The 21,922-nt window shown below is 32.8% G+C and overlaps 4 protein-coding genes across 6 annotated transcripts in view; 2 read left to right on the forward strand and 2 right to left on the reverse strand.

Annotated features, from left to right (window-relative positions):
• The window catches only part of LOC123694130 (TBC1 domain family member 14-like), a 40,291-nt gene extending 28,524 nt beyond the window's left edge, over nucleotides 1–11,767 (reverse strand). Inside the window, exon 1 of the mRNA XM_045639443.1 lies at nucleotides 11,082–11,767. Within this exon, the coding sequence (XP_045495399.1) occupies nucleotides 11,082–11,503 (422 nt within the window). The 5' untranslated portion in view covers nucleotides 11,504–11,767. The remainder of the gene's footprint in view (nucleotides 1–11,081) is intronic.
• Nucleotides 9,098–10,679, forward strand: LOC123694136 (retinol dehydrogenase 11). Of its 2 annotated transcripts, XM_045639455.1 has the most exons (3): nucleotides 9,098–9,166; nucleotides 9,332–10,152; nucleotides 10,240–10,679. In XM_045639455.1, exons 2-3 carry the CDS (start codon nucleotides 9,448–9,450, stop codon nucleotides 10,585–10,587), a joined length of 1,053 nt encoding a protein of 350 aa, XP_045495411.1. In that variant the 5' UTR covers nucleotides 9,098–9,166; nucleotides 9,332–9,447; the 3' UTR covers nucleotides 10,588–10,679. The 2 variants fall into 2 exon arrangements, with proteins under 2 accessions (XP_045495411.1, XP_045495410.1); XM_045639454.1 differs by lacking the exon at nucleotides 9,098–9,166 and having other exon boundaries at nucleotides 9,183–10,152.
• Nucleotides 11,768–12,965: 1,198 nt separating the features above from the next.
• On the reverse strand, nucleotides 12,966–13,926 carry LOC123694343 (glycine cleavage system H protein, mitochondrial-like). The gene is made up of 2 exons (XM_045639753.1): nucleotides 13,869–13,926; nucleotides 12,966–13,555 (listed from the first exon to the last, which is right to left on the reverse strand). The coding sequence occupies exon 2, from the start codon at nucleotides 13,549–13,551 to the stop codon at nucleotides 13,042–13,044; it is 510 nt and encodes a 169-aa protein (XP_045495709.1). The 5' UTR covers nucleotides 13,552–13,555; nucleotides 13,869–13,926; the 3' UTR covers nucleotides 12,966–13,041.
• A 3,586-nt stretch (nucleotides 13,927–17,512) lies between these two features.
• Nucleotides 17,513–21,922, forward strand: part of LOC123694155 (sorting nexin-14-like) — a 28,038-nt gene continuing 23,628 nt past the window's right edge. For both annotated transcript variants that reach the window (XM_045639484.1, XM_045639485.1), the window contains exons 1-6: nucleotides 17,513–17,656; nucleotides 17,728–17,878; nucleotides 18,453–18,563; nucleotides 19,256–19,387; nucleotides 20,552–20,742; nucleotides 21,452–21,605. In XM_045639484.1, the coding sequence (XP_045495440.1) occupies nucleotides 17,550–17,656; nucleotides 17,728–17,878; nucleotides 18,453–18,563; nucleotides 19,256–19,387; nucleotides 20,552–20,742; nucleotides 21,452–21,605 (846 nt within the window). In that variant the 5' untranslated portion in view covers nucleotides 17,513–17,549. The remainder of the gene's footprint in view (nucleotides 17,657–17,727; nucleotides 17,879–18,452; nucleotides 18,564–19,255; nucleotides 19,388–20,551; nucleotides 20,743–21,451; nucleotides 21,606–21,922) is intronic.

Below are 21,922 nucleotides of genomic sequence, written 5' to 3' on the forward strand. Positions count from 1 at the left end.
ACATATCACGTTGATGCATTTATATGCATAAACATTTTCTATTACAAAGCACTCATATATGTATCTCTAATCTCAATACTTGCAGTGGAACGAAGGTGATAGCCGTTAGAGGTAGATCTATTTTCGATTACTATATTATTAATTAATTAATTAAATTTAATTATTTGTTATCCAATTTGCAATTTAAATAAAGTAATTGCACTCACGTTTATCAGATAATAGTTGATAATACAGCACGTGTTTATACCAACGGCAACGTGATAAGTTATTATAGATTTAAGCTTAATATACATATCAAGATGAAAATACAATAATGATATCAATACTAATATTATAAAGCTGAAGAGTTTGTTTGTTTGTTTGTTTGATTGTTTGTTTGTTTGTTTGTTTGAACGCGCTAATCTCGGGAACTACTGGTCCGATTTCAAAAATTCTTTCGGTGTTAGATAGCCCATTTATCGAGGAAGGTTATAGGCTATATATCATCGCGCTACGACCAACAGGAGTGGGGCCACGGGGGTGAAACCGCGCGGAGCAGCTAGTAATATATATATATAATACAAGCTTTTACAGCCGGCTTCCCTCTCGCGATTATAAGTGGAAACAAGAGAGATAATACTAACGCTATTAATACAAATCCATACAATACAAATTACAATGGATTACCAGTATAGCTTATTAGCTCGCCATGTAGCTTGGAAAATACTTATACCATTACTAGCGGTTCGCCCCGGCTTCGCCCGTGGTACCTACATGTTTACGTTTTTGTTCATAAAAACTATCCTATCTCTCAAGTTGGATCGAACTGCACATGGTGTGCGAATTTTATTATAATCGGTTAAGTGGTTTAGGAGTCCATTGAGGACAAACATTGTGACACGAGATTTTTATATATACCATTATAAGTATTTTCCAAGCTACATGGCGAGCTAATAAGCTATACTGGTAAGTCCATACTTACATTCTTTGTTATTACAAAAGTACAGAGTGCTATTGCACTTGAGTACGTTTCATAAACAAAACCAATTTTATGTTTCTATACAGCATAATATTTGCACCTTTTTAACAGCAATATGTCCAAAATGCCTCGCAAGCAAAAATTAGTCTGTTGACCAAATGCAATAAGATAGATCAAACACAGAAATCGTAGGTATCCTATCCATATATCATTGTCTATTACTTCAACCAAAACATTGCTATCCTTAAATCTTCAGTTAACAATACAGTCTGAGATAATAGTGCCTACAATGTTAACTTTTCCATACACCCTTGTACGGCATAATCCGTTTTTGATCGGACAAAAGAGATACCATACAATAGCTACTGGTTTATATTCTATTTTCTTGTAACTTTCGTCTCTAACATTCAATACGAGAGCCATATAAGCAATTAATAACTTTTCAGATTAGTTTTGTGTTTAGTAATACACTTAACAAAAATAATCCAAACACCACAATGAAAATTGAAAAAAATACAAATCGAATATATGCGCAAGATGCCAATTGCCAAAAAAGATCGAATAGATAGTACACGATATCCATTTTTAACATACCACACTGGTATAATAACAACAAATCTAACAACACATCGTACAACTAAATCCAATTAACCTTACCAATTACAACGGATATAAAACAAATAGACCAGACAAATCCTCGATAAAACGACTAAATATTTAACTATAATAACGTGTATATGTATATTTTTTTTATAATAACGTGTTATAACAAAAACCGGTCACAAAACCCATTACCACAATATTCAAAACAAAACAGTGTCTTATCTGTACCTTTGTTTGACATGAATCAGCTGTTAGTCACCGAATTAAGAACAAATACACGGTACAATAATTATACTTTGCTAATGATTCATGAGTGAAGTCATTTTAATCAGCTAATATGGTACTCTATGGTTAGAACTTCGTTCAAAGGTATTGGGTCGAATTGCTGATGAACTAAATGATGCAGACAAAGTTCATTAGACATACATAGATAAAGACAGAGTCATCGACATAATCTCAGGAGCTACTGATTCGACTTGAAAAATTATTTTGGGTGTTAGATACCTACTTAGATAGCCCATTTATCGACGAAGGCTATTATAGGCTATATATATTATCAGTCTAAGACCAACAGGAGCGCAGCTAGTCATAATTTATAGGTACATAAGATTCATAAGCTTAGATACCCTACCTTTATTTACAAACAAAACATACTCATATCAAGACAGGTGATAAAAAAAGATAAGAAAACCTGGATTAATAGAGAACGAAAATATTGATAAATAAAACAAATCGGTACGCTAACAAACGTTAATTGTATGTGTCAACTTTTGTAAATGCTAAGAAATGCTTCGAGGAATCCTCAAGAGTATCTAACAATACAGAAAAAAACAATAGCTGTAGCCTGTAGGTCAGCATAGCTTTAAGAAATATTTGATTCCAGTCTACAACTTAAAAGTGTTATATAGTTAAGCACAATATGCAGTTAGAAAACGATTTTTGTACGGTCTATGAATCTTGCCAAAGAATTTTCACTTCTGACACATGAGCACATACGCTATTTTTTTACACAAAAGTACGTATAAGACCTGATGCTTTGCCCTGTCGACCTGCAGTGACCTAGTTATAGTTTTAAACCGGTTATCAAGAACACATTCTGATCCATATAATATTATAATACCTTGGAATTATAAATTACATATTATTAAAAAACATACCCTAGAGAGCTTAGAGCTCTTTACGAAACAAAATGATTTTCTAATTTAGTGGGCATAGGTACCTTTTAATTAATTATTTACAGTAAAACTTGTTTATCATAGCTGAAAGTTTTTATGGTTTAAATAATGTGTAACAAGAAAATTATAAAATGGAATCGTTCCAAAACAAAAATTATGGTGGATTAGAAGGCGATGGTCAATCGCCTGTTCATGCTATCGGACGATAATCAGATGATAATAACTAGATAATATTATCTATGTAGGTATCAATACCTTGTATCGTCTGCAAGTCCGTATTTGAGAGTAATCCTCCCTCGTGTCGCAATATTACATATTATGTATTTTCGTTTTATTCGTTTTACGTATTTCGTTTCGATACGTTAAGAAAATTCAAGCAAGTCCATACTATGTAATAAGAATATCCAATGTAGACTACCAGGATCCTCGATCGTATATAATAGATATAAATTTGAATGGGACAATGCCTTCAGTGATCCTTAGTAGCTTTTACAAAGAGAATAAAACATCGTCTTCCTCTTTACAGTTTACAATGCAATTTATCGCAACTTACAGTCTCATAGTAACAAATACAATGAAGCAATAAACTCAATGAAATGCATTGATTATTATGATATTAAGATTTAAGATACTGCGATAAAGCCCACAGAACAAATAATTTATTTGTTCTGTGATAAAGCCCTTAAAATTCCTAGTTTATTGTTTTAGTTATCAACAAAGACAATATGAAATATCTACGTTTAAAGTAAGTGAATTTTTGGTATTTGGGTCTTTAAATTCTATATCTATTAACTGTATTTACAAAACTATATTGACTCTCAAGGTTATCAAGTATGTATGTACATTGTAAAAGTTCCAGACAAGAAAAAAGAAAGTTGTTTGTACGAAAAATTTGTATGGCTTTTACTTGGCTTTTACGACAAAAAAAATATATACCGGGGATATCAAAAGAAAACCTAGTGAGAGTTTCGCTTCTTAAGAATCCATAAAAATGTCTAGCTTAGCATTATTTGTCGCCTTTCTGACCTGGCCTTAAGCAGTCTTAAGTCTAGCAGTATACAAAGTACGGTCAGCAACGCAAAATTTATCGAAGGAAAACTTTTATCAGCATAATTTGTATTAGATTCACCGCAAATAGGATTAACAAATAACTAATCCTCTAATGAGGTATATCATGCTAACACGGTCGTGACCACATAACTACCACAGTCTACACGCGCGTTGTGTAAATAATTTACCTTAATCGTTAAATAATTCGCAACATATTCCACCAATCCTTCCATATCATAATCCTATCACTATAGAGACCTCATCATCTATGCCAAAAAAGTGAAGTCCCATGTCCCATGTCCCCATGGGCAGATGCATTATACATCTGTTTCACTGATCGATTTCTTTAGGGACAAGTAGGTGATCAGCCTTCTGTGACCTACCAGACCGAGACATTTTTTTTCTTCGTTTCCACCGGGAATCGAACCCAGTACCCCACGGTGTTTGTCTCGTCAACCACTGTACCAAGGAGGCGGTCGATTATTCCAAAAAGCTTTATAATAATTTTATTGTAATACACCTCTTTCATTGCTGACGCTACACTTAAGTAGTATAAACCAGAACACCCAATTAGAAAGATACAGTGGAGTTAGCGACATTGTCAGCAAAGTCGATGTTCAAACTACGCTAATGTTGTGAATGGACATTCATGCCTTCAATGCTAATTGGAAAGGTTCTTGAGAAAATTATTTGTACTAGCTTATAAGAGGGTCGCTGACAGTACAGTCTTTATAGAAAAATCTATTTGCGCCTATTATAATATGAACTATACGTAAGGAGCAATGGATCTTCAGAATAAATGTTCTTTCAGTAAATGTAAGGGAACTTTAACATATAGATAGAAGAATCTGAGGCACTTTTTTTACTAAATTAACTCATATTAAACTGAACCTAAAAATAAGTTTAGGAAATGCAGGTTCACAACACATGCACCAAGTATTACCTTGCTCTAAAGGGAATACGGATGTAATGTTTAATGTATTAAGGTAATTACGCGTTTAGAATAATTTAGAAAATAGCAACTTCCGTTTCATATAATCGTTCGACTCGAAGAAGCGTACAGAACAATATAATTAATGTAAATAAGGGTAATTATTAAACAAACTACAATACTTAAGTTAACAGTTAACAAATTTGTCTAACGCCACGTCAAAACTAGCTGTGCCCCGCGGTTTTACCCGCTGTGCTCCACTCCTGTTGGTCTCAGCGTGATGATATATAGCCTATAGCCTTCCTCGATAAATGGGCTATCTAACACCGAAATAATTTTTCAAATCGGACCATCCCTGAAATAAGCGCGATCAAAGAAACAAACAAACTCTTCAGCTTTATAATATTAGTATAGAATATAGATTAAGGTATAAACGATTAAAGCTACTGGAGATGAAGGAACGTAAAACTTTTATTGCGTGTTATCTCTGGTAGCAACCGTCCTCGTAACGATAGACAGACGAAATGAATAGCATAGACTTTCCTTCGATTGGAAATTGAAATAAAAGAATGCGTAAATGGAGATTTGTACATAACTTTAGTGACTGACACATTGGATATATAGGATATTGAAAACGGCCGCTAATCATTAATCGTACCTGAATAATAAAAATAAAATGTGGAAAAAAAGATAACAGTATAAATAAATAACGATATGGAATGCATCCAATAATGTCAAGCAGTATTGAAGCTGACGTCAGCCTTTTTACAGCGAGCGAAGGCTGACTTATGTATCCGCAAAGTCACATTCCGTCATAGCTTTGTCTCTTATCCTATTTTATATTTATCTTTTGAAAGAAGAGAAAGAATACATTCTTATCGATACTGCATTCACACCACCTACGATTTGAAAACAAGTTAGGCAATGTGTGAAAGGAAATATGAAATTGTTGGTATGTAGTTAATCAATACAAGTTTATTTGGATGAACGAATTAACAGTGTCATGACCTCGGATGGCAAAAGATGTTCAGGAAAAGCTTATAAAACCTTACCATTTTTATAGTGCCCGAGTTTTTATTTCTTCTCTTTTCAGATCACACGCACAATTCTAAAAACAGGACGACACTTCTTCAATATTGAAATAGTTTAAATAACTTACAAATATTGCAAACGAAACCCGAGAACCTTTTTCCATTTGAACAAGTGCTCATATTTAATATCTACCTGCATACCGAGATAGCGTACACAATAGTTACCTCAAAATTCAATCAACATAAATGGATTTCCAAGCAAAAAATGCACAACAAAACAAAACATACGATGCATTGAATCATCTGTACCTTTTAACTCTTCAGTATACTTCAATGTTCGGGAAGGTTAAACATCACCTTGAAACATACTTGTATTACATCCATTACTCTTTCTCATAGATAGGTTTCACTTTTTTGTAAAGGGCACTAGCAACGTATTTAAAACCTTTGAAAGTAAGCTCAATATACGACCAAAACAGAATCTATAGATAAATGTTGATTTCAGAAAATTTATATCAAGGACACATTCGAAATAACCTCTCTTTATGTAATACAAACACATACAATTAAAACTGCATCAAAATAACAACAAAACATCCTTTTCGAGGACCCTCGCCCCATTCAAAATTATCGAATATCACGAAATCCAATACCATCAAAGTACAGACTTTAAAAATCTGTCCTCGACATAACGAGCATTGTACATCACCTTGACGTGAACACTCGATAACCAAATGTTACCGATTACCGTCTGTTGGACCAATGGTTAAAACCTGTTTCAGAGTTCAGACCTCTTCGGTTTTATATTTCATATTTTTTATATTTATTGGGCATTGTTCTACGAAACAGCAGTGTTGTTATTGACCATTTGAGTGAAAATAAACAGAACAATCCGTAATAAACTTTGTATAGTTTTTCTGGAAACACTTAAATGTGTTCACATAGATGCGAAAGTGAAGTGAAAAAGAAACATGTTCTTTACAAACACATTGTTTAAAAAATGGTCGCTTTTATACAAAAGAAAATAAAGAAAATATACCAATTTCAATCAGAACTAACTATTTTTTGTTTAAGTTTTGTATAGTAATTATAAATGAAAACCGATCCCAAAGTTTTCTCTTTACTACGCGCTACGTTTCAAACGTTATTGAACTCTACAGACTTATCTGCACGCTCATATCATTCGCAGAATCTCTACCACGCAAAAAAGTGCAGAATATAATATTAGCATAATCATAATTTTAAACTAAACATTCATGTTCCTACTGCCATAAAATCGCCAAGGAATTGGTCGTGCACCATAAAATACAATCTGGGATGTAGGTACTAGCTCGCTCGTCGCTAGCTCGCGACTTCTCTCGCTTTATATAAAACTTAACAAATTGTATCCTAGAATATTCCTGGAAGAAGAGAGATGAACCGCTGTATCTATTTAGAAGCTGCATCAAAATCTGTTGCATAGTCCTGATCTAAGCATAAATAGAGACATACAGACAGACAGCGGGAATTTTCTTTGTACTATGTAGTGATTACTCTCCTTTATAGTTTATAGCTGTTATAGTAACTGTTATTAATACGTCATCCTATTTAGATAAGAAAATTATAAACCAGTTTTCTTTGAGCGAATATTGCATTGATTACAAGCGGGGTATTTCCAAGATTCAATAGGTTGCTGCATTTGTGGGTTTTTCTATACGTTTGCACATTCAGCTATGTTATAACGTATAAAAATTCGTTCGATATTGCACTGGGTTTAACCCGCGGCTTTGCTGCATTTATATGGTTTAAAAATACATACTAGGTAGGTACATTTAATTTAATAGAGCGTAGTTTTGCGTGAAATAATACTGTATATGATCTGCATACAAAGGATATTAAATGTTTGAGTGGTATAATTAAGTTAATTTGTATTTAACGCTAAATTTTCATATTATTTACCAACTAGTTGCGCTTCGCGGTTTCACCCGCTTGGCTCCGCTCCTGTTGGTCCAACTCAAGCGACATGATATACTTATATGTTAAGCCTATCCTATAGCCTTCCTCGATAAATGGGCTATCTAACACCGAAAGAATTTTTCAAATCGGACAAGTACCTAGTTCCCGAGACTAGCGCGTTCAAACAAAACAACAAACTCTTCAGCTTTATAATCACGTCACGGTTTGGTTGAATTAAATATGATAATAATTAAACGATGCCTAATTGTAAACAAAATTTAGCTGAATAATTATTTTGTGCCATGCTCATTAAATTGTTTTTTTTAATATATCACGTACTTCAATAATAATTATTATACGCATAATGAGATCTCTACTTATAGGTACATATTATTAAGAGCGCTTATTCAATTTAACGCAAGTCAAAATCTCCGCGATCTATTACGATAGATCGCGGCTTGCGCTATCCTTTTACTATGAACAGCATAGGTCCACAGGAGAGCGCCGAGCAACATGTCCTCTCGCTGGGAAGGCTCGCTGCCGACTGATTTTAATCGGGTCGCGCGCAGTGTTTTATAGTACTTTAAAAAAAATTGTAGAAAAATAATAGAGGTACCTTAGTTGATTTTTTAAATTTTATCTTATAAGTAATACGTTCTTTTATTGCAATATGTATAAATTATATTCAACTTAGTCAAATATCTTGGTGAAAATAATCATTTTGTCGAGTATAATTTCTAAAAAAATTCACATTGTTCGGATTTTAATTTCGTAAGTTAGGAGTCCAAATTAAAAAAATCTTTTAACTAACTATTTTAATAAGGATTTTTGCAGTTAGTTAAAAAAAATGTGTGTTAGATCTGTCAGCAATTTCAGATATTTTTAGCTTCGAAATTGACACTAAAAGTGAAATCAAGTAATCATCGGCTCAGTTATCTTGATGGTATTCACAAATACTGTATTAATTGAAAAAAACTCTTAACTAACTATATAGACAATAAAATTCCCTAAAATTATTAGTAATTCATATGTTTGTAAGATAAGTGGTTGATGGACAATCTGGTTTGAAAAATCACATATTTGAGCCAAACAGCGCACGGACCGCGTACACGGCCTTAAGTGATGAATGTAAGTTTGTTTGTTTCAATCCAAAACTACTAAACCGATTTGGATAAAATTTTGTACAAATTTTGTTTTTTTCGGTTTTGACCCGAGAAAAGTGTGGTAGTTTTTATCCCGGAAATCCCACGGGAAACCCCGGTACTGTATTTTTCTTTGACTATTCGGTGACGGCGGAAAGCTTGTTAAAATGATTTAAATTAAAATAATAAAACCTAATTTGTCAGTAATCTAATTAATATTAAAACAACAATCAAAATATTTTCATAGTGTCATCCGCGTCCTCTTATCAGCCGGGCAACAAGCATGACGCGAGTGCGCATGCGCTGCATATTTATGTCAAACAGACCTTGAGGTTTTCCACGTACGTTACCCAAACAATTGTTTCAATTAAATAAATAATTAATTAATGGTCAGCAAAAAATCAACACACGCCACCAGTATTCCGCTGGCGCTCGACTATTTAACCGTATATTTATACTGTATCTTGTTTTTCTAAAAAACAGTTATCATTTCGCTCTATGTTCAGGACTAACGGTACTACGCATACAAACAGCGAGGCGAGAGAAAGCGTTGAGGATTTCGAGTCAGTGAAAGCCGGGGTAGCGTCCGCGTCGCATCGCAGCCACGGACATAACCTCAAACATGGTTCTGTACATCGTCACCGCGGCTCTCGGCGTCGCAGCCGCCGTTTACTGGTACGTAAACAGACACAAGCCGATGAAATATATCCTGAGCGAGCTGCGATACACGCTCGACATGCAGGGAGCGGGCGCGGGAGGGCTAATCGACGACTGGGTCAGCGTATGGAACAACAAAGTAACTTTGCCAGACGCAAACAACAAAATTGCCGTTATTACGGGAGGCGCCCGAGGCATCGGGACCGAAGTCGTCAGGGGAATGCTCAAAGCGAATATGGTCGTAATAATGGGCGTGCGAAATCCGGACGCTGCGAAAAAACTCGCAAAGACAATGGATAACGGGGAAAAGTTACACGCCTTCCGACTCGATCTGCAATCGTTGAAGTCTGTTAAAGAATTCGCTGAGAACGTTAAAAAGGAATTTCCTGCAATACACTTGTTGGTGAACAATGCTGGGATAATGTTTGGCGACTATAAATTGACTGAAGACGGAATTGAAACACAATTGGCCGTAAATCATTTGAGCCATTTTTATTTGAGTCATTTGTTATTGCCAGCACTTAAACAAGGTGGTACATTGGACGATCCAGCGAGAATTGTAAATGTATCATCATGTGGACATTTTCCCGGCAAAATATATTTTGATGACATCAATATGAAAGAACATTATGATACCACAGCTGCTTATGCTCAATCTAAATTGGCACAGGTAATATATAAAACAACACTCAATTTAACTATTAAAATTGTTATATTATTATTATTTGAATGTTTTCAAAACTAATTATTTTTACAGATCATGACAGCGAGGTACATGAATTCCATGTTCACTGACAAAGACATTCCCATAAGATGCTACTCTGTTCACCCAGGGATTGTGGACACAGATCTATTTGAACATGCAAGCTTCGGAAAACTACCCTGGGCTCGAAAGTTATTCTTCAAAACACCAGAGAAAGGCGCCGTCTCAATACTTTATGCGTGTTTCAACAAAGATATTTTGAATAAAGGTGGATTATATATAAGTAATTGTAAAGAAGGCTTCAGTAATAGATTCTCTAAAAATGAGAAACATCAGCAGAAACTATTTGAACTGTCTTGCAATCTAGTTGGCATTGACGTTGAAAAGTTTGCCAGAAGTTAGACTTTTTATACAATGTAATGTATGTATTTTACTACTTTTACAAAGAAAATGCATTTATTATTATAGGGCAAATATTGTAACCACATTTGTATTTATATTGATAAATATTATTTTTAAACAAATAAAATTGTATATATATGAATGTTAAATTATACTATTTTATATATAAAACAAGAAATGCTCAACACATGTTTCATTTTATATTAAGCACCTAAACTGTTTTTTTATTGAATTAAAACTTTGAATTGACCTTTGAAATATGCAAATGAGGTGTAAGTCATATTATTATATATTGTATATTAATACTTTTAAAAACTATTTATCATTACATCTTATGAATGAAGTTATTAAGTAATTGTAAATCATTACAAAATAATTAAAAATAATTATAAACAGCTAAAAACATAACACCAATACCTAAATCAATTTACTTGGTGTGATTATCATCAAGAATATCAATTTAGGTATTATTACAAACAAAAATTCAAACTAACCTGCTAAAAAATCCGGACAATCCCTTTTTCTTCAACTTGGCTTGTTCCGAAGTGGATATCTCAGGGAATTCATCCTCCTTAGAACCATTAGATCCCAGAGAACATTCAGACAGGCTGGATATAGTACTGGAGAAGGAACCCCCATCTTTCCCTCGTTGATGGCCACTCACACTACCACCCCATTGCAGGGTGCTCTTTGGAGAGTCACTGCTATCACTTTTCTCACATGTCGATATAGAGAAATTCCCCTCATCACTGAAACTACTCTTCTTACTCAGTTTGTCCACTTCATCCGTATCAACCACTTTTTCAACCTTAGGACTCACGAAATGCAACTGCTTCGTGATAGGATTATACGCGAGCTGGATATTATCAAGAGCTTCGCTGAGACGCATTCCGCCTTTCTGGCAAGGCGACGACATTGTTGATACACACGCGAAACACTAATTCATCCATATTTTCATAGCACTCATTTTACTTCTAATGAATGTTATCGTTATCAACTAGTAATTAGGCATAATACACCTCATTATGTTCATTTATCATTAAGATTCGAATATACAAATAAAAACAACACTTCACGTACCTAAATATTTGATTTCAATTAGAAAAGAAAGTTATGTTATTGAATGGAAACATTGCCCCGTAATATTCGTTATATTAAGAACGGCGTTGTCTATTTACATTAACACATTAACACTAAAGTTTAAGCGCTATTTATAAACAAAACTACACTAAACAACGAATTTTACGAACTAAAACACAAACTACACACCCACCACAATTCCTAATCCACTGTTTAATAACCAGCTATACATCCTTCCTCTATGTTAATAACTTGACATTTGTGTTGGGATATATTTAGTTCGAAAACCTTGAACACGATTGACTTTAGTCTCTATCACGGAAATATAATCCGCCTTGTTTACGAAGGTAACATTCTGTTTGTGTCCACTGTACATTGGAAACTTTTTAATCTGGAAGCACTATTTTTCAATAAGTCATTAAAAGTGCACAAATTCAGAACGTAAGAAGAACTGTCAAAAAGTATACGTCAATGATTGACACTGACAAGGCTTTTGTTTCTATTAAAAAAAAATATACGTCCTGAAATTATTAAAACGATTCCTATTTTTCATATCATTAACTTGTAAATTCAGATATTTAAATTTTCTAAATCAGGACTCGTACATAAAATAAAATATCTTAATTGATTTGATTTAAAATTTGTCTCAAGCTGCACATACGTAATAGCTGATAGCCGCCGCGCGCGCCGGCTACAGAGCAAGTATGAAGTAATTTTGGCGCCAGTCGAGTTTAATTTTAAAAAAATGTTTTTAATCTCGCTACTTAGGCGAGATAATTTCAATTTTGGATTATATTTTTTATCTCAGAAGGTAGGTATTACTATCATTTTTCTTTAATTTTATATCTACTTTACAACACTAAAATTAAAAATAAAATGTATTTGCATTTTATATGAAATTTATTTGAAAATTTTTGACGAAAACTACTTCAAAAATTCTTCAACCACTAGACACCTAGGTAATGGCTACATATTTACTGATTTCACGTAAAATAGCGCTTGACATCGAGTTGCGGAGACATGTGTATTATTCAAGTACCTAGGTACTATTATTTCTGATTTTTTATCTCTTGTCTAGTAAATAACCAAAGTACAATATTTGTGAACTAATGAAAATGTCATCATCATCAGCCCATATACGTTCCCACTGTTGGGACACGGGCCTCCTATGAGGGTATTTCATATATTGTATATTAAGGGTCATTCATTCGAATTGAATGAAAATGTATGCAATATAATTTAAATTTTTTGATAACTAAGCTTCCTTATTTTTAACTATAATCCAAGAAAAAAATCAGTTTTAAAACATTAAATAATATTTATTTCTATACTATACATAAACAATATTGCACAACTTTTTTCTTAACTTATATATCATTCTTTGGGTTCCTTCTCAACATCAGTTTTCAAAAATGTTTCATATTGTTCCTCGCTCATCAGATCATTTAGTTCGGCTGGTTTTGAAAGCTTCAGTTTAAAGAGCCATCCTTTTTCATAGCATGATGAGTTTATAAGGCCCGGTTTCTTTTCAACGTCTTTATTTTTCTCAGTTACAGTTCCGCTAACTGGTGAGTATATTTCACTGGCCGCTTTAACACTTTCAAGAGCTCCACACTCATCTCCTGCCTTCAACTCAGTTCCTGGATCAGGGAGTTGAGCAAATACAACATCTCCAAGAGATTCCTGTGCGTACTTACTTATACCAACAGTTCCTATATCTTTGTCAACTAGAACCCACTCATGGCGGTCTGTAAATTTCTTGCTTGTACCAGAACTGTATTTATGCCTTAACTCACAATATGACAATTTAATATTTGACTGTAGAATATAACGCTGAGTTAAACACTGTTTTGATAATCTGAATATGCACCTCTGTAGTGTCATATTGCTGAAAAATTAATAATACATTTATATTATTGGTTTATCATCGGCTCACTGAACTATTTGTTGCTTGGATTTACACTTAATGCAATGAGTTTATAATTATTTAAGATCGATGACATAGGTAATATAAAAAGTAACAATTAACATTGTTATTGCCAAGATATCTTCTCTTCAATGATAAACTATCTTTGAATGAACTCTGAACTGTGTAAACAAATAGATAAGGATATAACACAGTGACTTTATTTTAAAAATAATTACATATATTGATATAACACTAAAACAACTTGATTTTAATTAACGCGGTTTATACTTACACAAAAGAAAATTATACCGATATAGATTTTATATTTCTATACTATTATCGAAAATACTGAATAATAAATCTGTAAACAATTTGTAATTTCGATTTGTTTTGAATTGGTTATTGGATTTTTTTATTTTGACTTTTGTGGTTATTTCTTTATTTTCTTTTTCGTTCAGAAATAACTTGTACAAAACAAAAAAGATGGTAACATTACGTCACTCTTTGATTACGTCTTTGAAAGACCAGTGCAAACTTAGCACCCCATCTATGGAATTTTGGGTCGAAAATGACCTTGATCGTTAGGTCCCCGTTAGGTCCTTTAAGGTCCCACAATTTTTTCGTTAGGTCCCCTTTAGTTTTTTTTTTAATAATTTTTTTTTTAATTTTAGGTATTAAAAAAGTTACACTTTAGCACCCCATCCATAGCAAAATTGGCAAATTTTATCAAAATCGTATTCTTTACCGTTAGGTCCGTATAGGCTCATCATTGAAATTGTTGAATTATTTATTTTATTAAAATTATAAAATAATAAAAACCTGCGCATGCGCCTTAGAGCATTCAGGCATGCGCACATCATACATAAACAGCGCGAAATTTAAAATGGTATCGTTTCATTTATTAAATAAATCTATTGTTCTGAGAGTGCTTATTTATTAATATATACACCATAGATTGACACTACTTAATACACTAATAGTTATTTTAATTCTAGGTTGAAAATAGGTTTTACATAATACTTAGTTCATTATTTTGATAAAACTCGTAGGGTTCAGCCTGCGTTTGCAATGTAAGCGGAAAACATGTAATTTTTTACGACATCACATTAGAAACCTCAAAAATAAGAGTACTTCTCCACTATTTAATGGATGTTATTATACATATAAACCTTCCTCTTGAATCACTCTATCTATTTAAAAAACCGCATCAAAATCCGTTGCGTAGTTTCAAAGATTTAAGGCCGTGTACGCGGTCCGTGCGCTGTTTGGCTCAAATATGTGATTTTTCAAACCAGATTGTCCATCAACCACTTATCTTACAAACATATGAATTACTAATAATTTTAGGGAATTTTATTGTCTATATAGTTAGTTAAGAGTTTTTTTCAATTAATACAGTATTTGTGAATACCATCAAGATAACTGAGCCGATGATTACTTGATTTCACTTTTAGTGTCAATTTCGAAGCTAAAAATATCTGAAATTGCTGACAGATCTAACACACATTTTTTTTAACTAACTGCAAAAATCCTTATTAAAATAGTTAGTTAAAAGATTTTTTTAATTTGGACTCCTAACTTACGAAATTAAAATCCGAACAATGTGAATTTTTTTAGAAATTATACTCGACAAAATGATTATTTTCACCAAGATATTTGACTAAGTTGAATATAATTTATACATATTGCAATAAAAGAACGTATTACTTATAAGATAAAATTTAAAAAATCAACTAAGGTACCTCTATTATTTTTCTACAATTTTTTTTAAAGTACTATAAAACACTGCGCGCGACCCGATTAAAATCAGTCGGCAGCGAGCCTTCCCAGCGAGAGGACATGTTGCTCGGCGCTCTCCTGTGGACCTATGCTGTTCATAGTAAAAGGATAGCGCAAGCCGCGATCTATCGTAATAGATCGCGGAGATTTTGACTTGCGTTAAATTGAATAAGCGCTCTTAAGCGTACAAATGTCAAAGTGACATAGGGACAGAGAAAGCGACTTTGTTTTATACTATGTAGTGATAGTGATAGAGTCCGGCTAACGAATGAAAAGGCGGCAAATTCAAAAAATCATCATATGGTAACTTAGGTTATAGTTGGAAATAAAGTTTTGATACTTTAATTTATTATTACGAGCTTTGTTTTTTTGAGAGATTAACAACATCTTCATCTATATAATATTATATATATGTAATCTGGTACAGTTATCTGATACAGATAAAAAAAGAACAGCTAGTGAAAGTAAGAAAAAACATAATAAAATACAATTAAATTTTGTTTAATCAATATAATCATATTAAATCTAAAAGCCGCGTTCAGCCGCGAATAAAGAATAAGAATCACTATCATTATCTCTGACATCATTAACTCTTCCATGTCTGCAGTTATTCCATCTTGTTTTTTTTGTACTGCTCTTCAACATGAATAATTGAATAACCGTTTGGTCATAGAATAAATCTCGTCGAGATACTGATTTTGTGTCTTTAAACATTTTGAACGGACAGATCGTTCAATTTTATATTGTTGCTTGAATAGTTTTTAACTGGATTACTGGTATCATCCATGCAAAATAATAATAATAATATTAAACAAATCATACCAACTTATAATAATGTGCAATGCAATCAAGATGAAAAGCATCAAAATATCAAGTCACACTTAACAATGCATTGAGATATTTCTCGTAAACACTCTTGTTTTTCCTTGAAAACTACATCTCTTTCAAATTGTTTCATTTTAAATTTATTAATCATAGTTTAAAGTTTTCTTCATGTTTTCAACTCAGTTTTCAAAAATATTTTTTTTTAATTTTTTTTTTAGAAATCACTAAAATCCTAAGCTAAAATCGCAGAAAAAAAAAACACTTTGACAAGTTTTGACACATCAACAACTCAGGTTTTAATGACAGATAACTGTCAAGTGTTGCCAAATAAATTTTCGAAATAAAAAGCCAGTTTCATCTTTCGAACCAGACGTGACTAGTATAGACACAAGATTTATTTATTGATTTAAATTTAATAAATGAAACGATACCAATTTAAATTTCGCATTGTTTATGTATGATGTGCGCATGCCTTAATGCTCTAAGGCGCATGCGCAGGTTTCAATTATTTTATAACTAGTGGTCCGCCCGTTTTCGCCCGTGGTACATATTTAGTATCCTATATCCTTCTCCTGGCTCTAAACTACCTCCCTGCCAATTTTCAGCTAAATCGGTTCAGCCGTTCTTGAGTTATAAGTGGAGTAACTAACACGACTTTCTTTTATTTAATATATAGATTTTAATAACATAAATAATTTAACAATTTCAATGATGGGCCTCTACGGACCTAACGGTAAAGAATACGATTTTGATAAAATTCGCCAATTTTGCTATGGATGGGGTGCTAAAGTGTAACTTTTTTATACCTAAAATTAAAAAAAAAATATTTAAACAAAAACTAAAGGGGACCTAACGAAAAAATTGTGGGACCTTATAGGACCTAACGGAGACCTATCGATTAAGGTCATTTTTGACCCAAAATTCTATGGATGGGGTGCTAAAGTTGCATTTTTTTATACCTAAAATTTAAAAAAATATTTAAAAAAAACTAAAGGGGACCTAACGAAAAAATTGTGGGACCTTAAAGGACCTAACGGGGACCTAACGATCAAGGTCATTTTCGACCCAAAATTCCATAGATGGGGTGCTAAGTTTGCACTGGTCTTTGAAAGTAGAATATACTTTATATATGCTTCTGTATTGTTCACGTGATTGTTGCCAAATAAGAGATTAAAATAAGTGGATTATAAGACTATTGCTCTCATCATCTATTTTGCAACCCTAATAAAACGTTGTAATTTATTCTCTAAAGTATATTTTATGCATTCAATATTAAATAATATAGGTATGGCAATAATAAAGATAAATGTCAGTCACGCGAGTTCATCGGTTGTCATAATGTCATAATAATGTCATTGCTCGCCTAGCCATGACTGAAAGATGTCAAAATAAGTTAGCAGGAAAAAATAGTAATCGGAATTATATTATTTACGGAGGAATTCTAGTTGCTCTCCTAGCTGTATTATATTTTTACAGGTACATTAGTGGACCTTTATTCAATGATGCAATATTTACGAATATTCCTGGTTGATAACTTTTTTTTTCAGATTTCACTTGATCACAATACTTGTAAGTTATGGATTCGGATGTGTGGCTTGTTATTATGGGTTGACAACAAACATTTTGCAATCATATGTAGAAAAATTAACGTGCCATTTTATAAAGGAATCTACAGAGAAAGATGAAGCACCAAGTAAAGTAAGATTTTAAGATTTTTGTCCTTTATACCACGCCTTTGTTTGTTACTTTGAACTTGCGTGAAAAAATGCGATAGGTAAATTATCGTGACTAATTGCTGCTCTTTGAACGCTAATTATGTATATTTGGTTAACATTTAGTATTATTATCTGCAGCGTTGCACAAAGTTCTTAATAAAATTGTGTCACTGAATTAATCCAATAAGTGCTTAAGCTTTTTAACAGTAATGATCATTGATTGATGCATTATTGTTAGTTGCAATATACTTGGCTTAAATTCTTTGATGGAATACTTAATTCCACTAAATACCTAAGCATAAATATATTTTATATTGTAAATGTAAATTAAGCACACTTTGTTATCATGAAGAGTCATAAAAATGATACAATTTCCTTTCAATGTTGCATACATATTAAGGGTATTGTTACTAAATGTTTGGCTATTTTTGTGTCTGGGCTTAAATAGTAAATAGTATAATATTTTAGAATCTATTGTACATATTATCAAGAATTAGTTCAGTATTTTATTGGAGGATTCTTTTTAATATTCAATTTTAATTTTATAAACCAACCAGGGCTGCGACACATGTGGTTCGAGCAGCTGCAATCGTCATGATCCAGAATTTGCAGCGGAACCCTGGAGCGGGCTGCTTGTACATAAGCAATTGGATCAAGCCATAGAAGATGTGAGTTTTTATGTTTGTTTTAGTTATTCATCATAACACAAAAAAACATTATTTAGTCTTCACTTATAAAAATTGTTAAACAGTTAAACCAAAATTGTCATTATATAAATAAAACATCACTATAAACCTCAGTGGTTTTTATTAAGCCATAACTGTACACTTATGTTTGTAAACCTTATTGTTGCTGATAATAAATAAATAAAAAAAAATCTGGAATCTTAGTGCCCTTACGCACTAGCGGCTAACCGCGTGGTTAGCCGCTTTCCCATTTTAATATGTAACCGCTTTTATGATTAGTGCGTACAATCATAAGCGGTTGCATATTAAAATGGGAAAGCGGCTAACCGTGCGGTTAGCCGCCCACGCGGTTAACCGCTAGTGCGTAAGGGCACTTACATTATAAAAAATAGAATTAAAAATAAATTATTAATTAATGAATAAATATTTGACTGACCGGTTGGCTTGGTTGGTAGTGGCCCTGCCTTCCAAGCCAGAGATTGTGGGTTCGATTCCCACCAGGTGCAAATATTTATATGATGAACGTAGATGTTTGCTCTGTGTCTGGGTGTTAATTATCTAATCCCTGGTTTAAAGTTAGACTGTGTTTATTTTGTTTTGTGGTAATACCATTATTCTTTATAGTTAAATACAAGGGTTTCATACAATCCTAATGATACATGGTATATTTACAGTTTTACAATACAATTTTAGAACAATTTATAAACTCGTGGTATTCAAAAATAACACTCCAGCCATTTTTTGTGGATGAGTTGAGACACCAGTTGAGATATGCATCTGCGTCGTTGTTGAGGAGAGCTCTAAAGGTTAGTATTTATAGATAAAACCATAATTTAAAAAAAAAACTAAAAAACCTTAGATTAAGGATTGGTCTCCGCGCGCGCTACGACTAGATACCGCCGGCGTACTCGAAAAATGCGGCAACTAAAAGTACGCCGAAATCGGCGTACCCGAGCCAGTCGTGTCACAAGCATTGTGTGGAGAGGGCGTACCGATAGTTTCTAAAGATTTTGGACAAAACCTGAAGTAAAATGCCTGTTTGTGCCATAAAACTGTTTAAAAAAAATACAACAAATAATAAGAAAGACACTGGGATCACGTACCATCAGGAATAATCGTATTATTCGATATTTCACCTGTACTTTGAAAATGTTGTTTACGAAAATACGACGCCATTTAGTGTTGCCGTACTGCATATCCCAAAAACACACTTTTAATTTGAACTTATTTTATTCATAATGTTTTTTTTTTCAATACTATTACTAACGCATATTATAAAAAAAATGATAATAACAATAATTTATTTCTGTTTAACCTTGTTTAACTGACTCATATATATATTATTTTTTTTAATTACCGCTTTTTTACTTTTAAAAAACCTTTGTGATAGTATAGTGGCATCGCAAGTGGATTTGAGTCACATGTTCATGGGTTCGATTCCCGGCAAGGCCAAAATGAAATAAAAATATTTTTCAAACTTCTTTCCAAGATAGCCCATTTCCCATTTATGGGGTAAAATTTATGTAGCTGGCAGTACAATTCTTCACACACACTAGCGTCCTTACAAATTGCCTTACACACACACTACAGAACTGAGTTGCCGCACTCACGGAGCTATTGTTTTTAGGTGGAGCGGTATCTACTCGTAGCGCGCGCGCGGAGACCAATCCTTAATCTAAGTAAAAAACATTGTTGTTTTTTGTGGTTTAAAGAAAAATAAAGAAATTTTAAGTGACTAAAATAATATAGTATGTATTTTGTGAGTTGACAATATTTTTTTTTTTACTTTTTATTTATTCTGCATAAGCCAGTTTCATTACATTTGTTTTTAATAGTTCTAAACATACAAAAAAATCCCTTGAATAAAATATTAATAAATAATGATGGTATTTTTTTCTGTATTTTTCGATTCAAAAACACTCTCAAAACGAAGTCTAGTTGAAACTTTTAATAATTTTATAATATTTCAGGTAAACTATGCGCAATTAATAACAGATCGCCTGGTACCATGTGCACTACGTCACTACAGCATTGTGACGTCAGACTGTAAGCCCTGCCTACACGTAGCGGCGTGTAATAGAGACGCGGAGATAAAATACCTGCGCTGTGTGACTGAGGCCGTATTGCCATATTTGTTGAGGAGCGCTGAAACGCAGAATTCGTGAGTTGTTTTTTTTTTTGAGTTATGTGTTGCGTTTTGTAAATTGAGGATGTAATCTATAATATAAAAATGAATCCCAAAATGTGTTGGTAAGCGCATAACTTTAGAACAGCTGAACCGATTTCTTTAATTCTTTTTTTATTATATTCCTTGAAGTACGAGGATGGTTCTTATGTAGAGAAAATGTGAATACGTACCACGGGTGAAACCGGGGCGGACCGCTAGTGGTTTATATAAATTGTAGACACGATTAAAATTTGTTAAATTATGCAATTTTATTACATTAAATTAATCTTTTTAATTGATTTTTTATTACCTATTTCTGTAATCAGACAGTTTTTTGAAATGGTAAGGCAATTTATTTAAACCTTGCACTAAAATTGAATATAACAATTTTAACAATGATTTAATTTGGATTTTTTTTTAAAAGAATTAGTCTTTAGGCGGATTCGAACTTGTCTCCTTTAACAAATGGCTCACCTCTGGACCAATTTTTATTTATAATGTAATTGAATGCTATCTATATCTATACTAAAAATAAAATTATAGTTATAATTTGTTTTAAAGTTAATTTTATATTTTGTAGATTACGCGAGCGATACGTAGCCATTTTTAAAAGACCTAAGAAAATCCTTTGTATTTAAAAAACTATATATCTTATGTATTAATTCTTTCATACTAATTAATGTCATCCATTATAAATTTGCAGAGTGTTCAAAGTATTAATTCGCGAGATATTCGCGGGCTGGGTGTTGCTGTCTCTCACGGATGTGTTGGCGGACCCCTATATACTCAATATGTTAATCATTCTGGCAACTAGCAACGAAACAATGGCTCAATTGCCAGCTACGCCTAATTATAAAGTGAGTAAAATGAGATATTTTTATTAGACATTTTTGAAGTTATCTTTTGGCGCGATGGAGAAAAATGATGAGAGTGAATTTTTACGATGCGCGCGCACACCGACACCTAAATTTAACAGCATGAAGTTAGTTCTAGGTGGTATGTAACTATGTTCAAGTTGTATATTCTAGTATTTTTTTTCCATACGCCAAAGAAGTATAAATTCTAATGCGTGTACATAAGTACACACACTCTTTTTTTATAATAAAGCTATATTTGAGCATCTATCTGAGGTTGTAAAAAAAAAGAAACGAATAATTATCAAATACTGTTAATT

This window comes from Colias croceus, chromosome 9, assembly GCF_905220415.1.
Source record: "Colias croceus chromosome 9, ilColCroc2.1".
Classification (NCBI taxonomy): domain Eukaryota; kingdom Metazoa; phylum Arthropoda; class Insecta; order Lepidoptera; family Pieridae; genus Colias; species Colias croceus.

Excerpts from the sequence above, each read along its gene's own strand:
- LOC123694136 (XM_045639455.1), top strand. The coding sequence starts at position 9,448 with ATGGTTCTGTACATCGTCACCGCGGCTCTCGGCGTCGCAGCCGCCGTT. Across the intron at positions 10,153-10,239 it reads CTCAATCTAAATTGGCACAG|ATCATGACAGCGAGGTACAT; the intron begins GTAATATATAAA and ends TTATTTTTACAG.
- LOC123694343 (XM_045639753.1), bottom strand. The coding sequence starts at position 13,551 with ATGACACTACAGAGGTGCATATTCAGATTATCAAAACAGTGTTTAACT.